At 41.5% G+C, this 5218-nt stretch overlaps 1 protein-coding gene across 1 annotated transcript; it reads left to right on the forward strand.

Moving 5' to 3' along the window:
- Positions 1 to 1191: 1191 nt before the first annotated feature.
- Positions 1192 to 4922, forward strand: LOC149019614 (F-box family protein). The gene is made up of 7 exons (XM_089153588.1): positions 1192 to 2235; positions 2327 to 2452; positions 2724 to 2828; positions 2941 to 3340; positions 3467 to 3596; positions 3699 to 3993; positions 4076 to 4922. Exons 1-7 carry the CDS (start codon positions 1582 to 1584, stop codon positions 4340 to 4342), a joined length of 1977 nt encoding a protein of 658 aa, XP_089009714.1. The 5' UTR covers positions 1192 to 1581; the 3' UTR covers positions 4343 to 4922.
- Positions 4923 to 5218: the final 296 nt, after the last annotated feature.

A 5218-nucleotide genomic window follows, 5' to 3' on the forward strand; every position in this document is an offset into this window, starting at 1 on the left:
TTAGTGAAGAACACAACTCTAGATGAAGGAGAAAAGTTTGACCTATCGATGCTAGTGGGAATAACTCAAGAATGCCAACCTGATAATTTTGAAGGTGTGAGTATTTATATCTTAGGAGGTTACCTTGGCTGTCCGATTAGACTTGAACTTTATATGGGTTCTTCCCTTCTCAAAGAAATCTTCCACTTCAAGTATTGCTTGTGTTGTGGTCGTTGTGTCTGAGTAGGACTCCTCGCTTGACTCCCTAACCTATTAAAGTCTTGAATCATTAATCTGGAGATTCCATATTTGAGTATAAGTCTATCTCAAAGACTCCGCAAGTTATGATCATTGTATTGGACTCATGGTCTGACCATCCTTGATCAAGCCATTTTGGACCTGGTCAATACAAATTTGTCCGGTCCAATTTTGTTTGACCACATCATTAGGGTTGTTGATTCGCAAATCGCAACTAATAGAGATTTTCTCCATCTAAATTGCTTGTAAGATTGTCGTTCTACATTCACATGAGTGTGAGACCCACATACCTCTACTTTTATTACCTCAATATGAGTATAGAAAAATGGTCTAATGAATAGATTGGATGAAGAGGATTTGGACTCATTTAGAACCATCTTTGATTCACTGGTCCGGTTTGAGGCGGATTACACTTTGTAGAACAATGTGAGTGAATCAATCTAGCCGGGTTTGGGCCAACCCTCTATTATATGGATCAACTCGACACGCTGGCCCAGAGGCCCAGGTGTTTATTCGCTTCCCTTCTCGCTTCTCGTGACTTCTCATGAATTTTCATCATACGAGTTTTTACTGGTACACGTGGCAAAATGTTTGCCTGGTCGAGGCGTCGTTGGGTGGGAGGTGGGCCCAGCTACGGTACGGGTTGCAGACTCGGGATAGACACTGATGGAATGACTCCAAGTACCGTACGGGTTACTCAGAGAACACGTAAGCAAGGCCAGGTGGCAACTGGCCAACCAGTGTAGCCTGACCTAGGGGAGGAGGTTTTCGTACTTTTCGTACCTTTCTGAACAAATAGTTTCGATTATTGTGTACTCAATCAACAAAATTCCAAAATTAGTAAGAGTGACCTGTCCATGGAACAACGCTACCGTACGCCGAGTGCCAACTCAACGATCCAGCCCTCAAAGTCTAAGGGCAGGAAAGTCACAACAACCAAACAGACACTACAGTTCTTGTTCTCTCTCTGTCTCTCTCTCTCTGCTTCACTTGTCGTCTCTTTTCTCGATAACACTCGAGGATCTCTGTTAACTGCTAATCTCTGCGTTTTCTTGAAATCTGATCGTCGCGGGCTCAAAATGATCTAAGGAAAGTATGCAAATGAAGCACAATCGCTTTGGCCGGAGGATTTCTTACGGCCTTTCTCACCTCTTCTCTGAAACCATCCAACAACCTCTTCTGCACTTCCGATTCATCTTTCTCTTCGTACCCACCTGATTTCTTTCATTACTTCAACAGTTCCTTTTTTCTTCTTTTCCAGTTTTGTTTTAGAAGATCTAGATTTCAGACCCATTTCCTCTACTTTTAGTGTTGTTGGTTTGATGACGATGATGATGGGAAACTATGGTGGATACAGTTTCTTTAACTTTTCCTTCCATACTTACTGTGTTGACTGAAGACTTGCTTTTAAGGATACTTGAACTGCTCATCGATGACTCTCACCGGAAATCATGGCGTTTGGTCTGCAAAGAGTTTCTCCGGTTGGAATCCCTTAATCGTCGATCCCTCCGCGTCTTCCGTCACGATTCTCTGCTGAGCCTCCTTCGCAGGTACCAATACCTTGACCTTCTCGACCTCTCCGTCTGCCCCAGCGTTGATGATGCTACCGTCGCCCACCTCTTCGGAGACCCAAATTGCTATTCCTGCTTGGCTCGATGGATCAAAACTTTGATTCTTTCCAGAGCATCCGCCTTAAGATCGCGTGGTTTGGAGGTGCTGATGAAGTCGTTACCGTATTTGCAAGAGATCGACTTGTCTTATTGCAGTGACCTAGGGGATCGTGAAGCTTCGGCCATCTCGCATGCCCAGGGATTAAAGGTTCTGAAACTAGTGAAGTGTTTGGGCGTCACCGATTTCGGATTGGCCAAAATTGTTGTTGGGTGTGTTAAGTTGGAAAATCTTAGCTTAAAATGGTGTTTGAAGATCACAGATCTCGGAATTGAGCTTCTTTCCAAGAAGTGTACCGCCTTAAGGATTCTTGATCTCTCATGTCTCAAGGTAATAACAGTGCTGAGTTTGTTATAAGACAGTAGATATCCATGTTCATTCTCTGACAATTATTTGCTTATTGGTAATTGAAATGGATCAGGTGACCAATAAATCTCTTCTTTCCATCTCTTCTCTCTGGAGATTGGAAGTTCTGCACATGGTAGGATGCTCCTCTGTAGATGACAATGGTTTGCATTCCTTAGAAAATGGAAACCCTTCACTCCAGGTTAGTTTTCTTTTACTTATCTCAAGCAATTAACATGGGTAGGATGGTTCATGTAAAATGCTCTTGTTTGATTTATTTTGCTTCTCAATCAAATACAGATTACCAGACAGGATAGTTCTTTAACTAGTTTAAGTTCCTTTTGCTTCTAAAGAAAAGGAATGTACAAACTTGACTCATCTGTCATCTTACATGCAAATATAGATTGGAAAAGTAAAGTGGATAATTTAAATGTTAAGGTTTTGATTTTGAAGAGCATAACTCTCTGTTGCAGTCTATAGATTTATCAAGGTGCGAAAATGTGAGTTCACGAGGCCTGCTTTCAGTTATTAGAGGACATAAGGGTCTGCATCAGATCACCGCTGGTTATGGTTTTCCTGTGAGCTTCCTCAAAAATTCAGTGCCTTCTCCTATATGATTTTTACATATACTGTTGTCTTTGGTAATTTCTGGACCACAACATGGCTCAGACGAAAACTTTGATTTTACAGGAGCTTTCCAAGCCTCTTGTCTGCAATTTGAGTGAGCTAAAAACCTTGCAATCCATTCGAGTTTATGCAGTTCGAGTGTCTGACTGGAGCCTTGAGATCATGGGCAGCAATTGCAAGAAGTTGGTTGAAATTGGATTGAGCAAGTGTACAGGGGTGACTGATTTAGGCATCAAAAAGCTGGTATCCAGCTGTTCTGATTTGAAGATAGTTGATCTTACATGCTGTCATTTAATAACCGATGCTGCACTTTCTGCTATGGCAGACTCCTGTAAGAATCTTTTGTGCCTCAGGTTGGAGTCCTGTATTTTGATCACACAGATGGGTCTTGGCTGCCTTGGATCATGTTGCTTGCTTTTAGAGGAGCTTGATCTCACTGACTGTATGGGTGTGAATGATGCAGGTAGTGATCAGTAAAAACTTGAAACTGGTTTCATGGTGCCCATAAACTTCTCAAGTTTGATTTTAGTCACTAAATTCTAGCTTCCAAGATTTTGAATTAAAGCATGCATTGCTTCTTTCCTTGCAGGTCTCGAGCAATTGTCTGGATGTTTGGAGCTACTGTTCTTGAAGTTGGGGCTTTGCATGAACATTTCAGATAAGGGTCTGATCCATATTGGGTACAAATGCACAAAGCTACTTGAACTCGATCTATACCGGTAATGTTACTGTCACTTATAACTCCTTGAGGGATTTGTGTGAGTGCATACTCTAAGGTTCATTGATGATTGTGAATAATTTTGTACATGTATTTGTTGCAGCTGCAAGGGCATTGGAGACTGTGGATTAGCTGCCATTGCAAGTGGATGCAAGAAGCTGAAGAAGTTGAACTTAAGTTATTGTGTTGAGATCAGCGATATAGGCCTAAAGCATGTAAGCAATCTAGAAGAGCTATTAGACTTGGAGATTCGTCATTTGCCAAAGGTCACTAGCCTAGGATTGACAGCTATTGCAGTAGGATGCAAGAGCCTCACAGAACTGGACTTGAAGAGGTGCTATAGTGTCTCTGATGCAGGTTTATGGGCTCTTGCCCACTACTCACCAAACATCCGGCAGGTTGGTTACTTCTCTGATAGTCACAACCAACCAACTCACAAAAAGAAATGCAACTTCATCATGAAAGTTTGTTTTTCTGCAGATAAACCTGAGCTACTGCCGGATATCAGATGTAGCATTGTTCATGACCCTGGGAAGTATGAAGTGCCTACAGGATGCGAAGCTACTGCACCTTACCCATGTATCGGTGGAAGGGTTTGAACTGGCACTTAGAGCTTCCTGTCTTCGACTCAAGAAGTTGAAGTTGCTGAGCACTCTTAAGTTCTTGTTATCCTCAGACCTGCTTCAGATGCTGCAAGCTCGAGGTTGCAAGGTTAGATGGATGAAGAAGGCTTTGGTCTTGAGTTAACATGAAACAATGTTTCTTCTTTCCCTACTGCTACTACCATGGCTGGTCTACATATGCAAGTGTTGCTGCGTAGCAGCTGGACCTAAAATTCTTCTAATCAGAAACTGAAAAGAAGATTTACTGTAATAAGTTTGACAGTTCAGTCATAAAATGAATGTCTCTATTGTACGAGATCTTACTGTAATAAGGTCGACAGTTCAGTCATAAAATGGATGCCTCTATCTCACAAGATTTGAGCTTTTTACTTCTCTAAATTATCTGTCCCTGAACCTAATGGTGATCCTAGATACAGGATGAAGAATCTGCTTACTTACAAAGAAGATAAAAAAGGGGTGGACAAATATGAATGATCAGGAATCCATTCCATCAAACATTCTCATTTAACATTGGTGGTCTTCCAACTCTACCGAACCGTATTTGTGTTGTAAACTTATGGCTTAAGGAATTGGAATTGGCCAATTTGGACCAGGCCGTTGTGGATTGCTCTTTTTAGTAATGAGATCACTTTGACAAATTCTTGATGGATTCTAGCTGAATCAAAATATAGTTCATATAGACTAGAGCTGAGCAACCCACAGTGCTTAAGACCCGTTCAAATGGTAGAGACCAGAGTAGGGAATACTGATTAGGAGAGATTGTTAACCCAAATTAGGAGAATCCAGAACTTTCAGTGCGATGATTTCTGAACATACATGAAGTCCACTCTTCATCAGTAGGGATTAAAACGTCAGGTAGTGACTTTGCCAAAGATTTCTTCCCAAAAGAAACCCTGCTTACCCATTGCTCCATTTGGATGAAAAAGAAACCAAATTACGCCCAGAAAGACCAATAATCAAGTCCTCAAACATCAAAGACAGAAAAAAAGGAATCGAAGAT

Source organism: Hakea prostrata, chromosome 4, assembly GCF_041222555.1.
Source record: "Hakea prostrata isolate BN-2017 chromosome 4, UWA_Hpros_2, whole genome shotgun sequence".
Taxonomy (NCBI): domain Eukaryota; kingdom Viridiplantae; phylum Streptophyta; class Magnoliopsida; order Proteales; family Proteaceae; genus Hakea; species Hakea prostrata.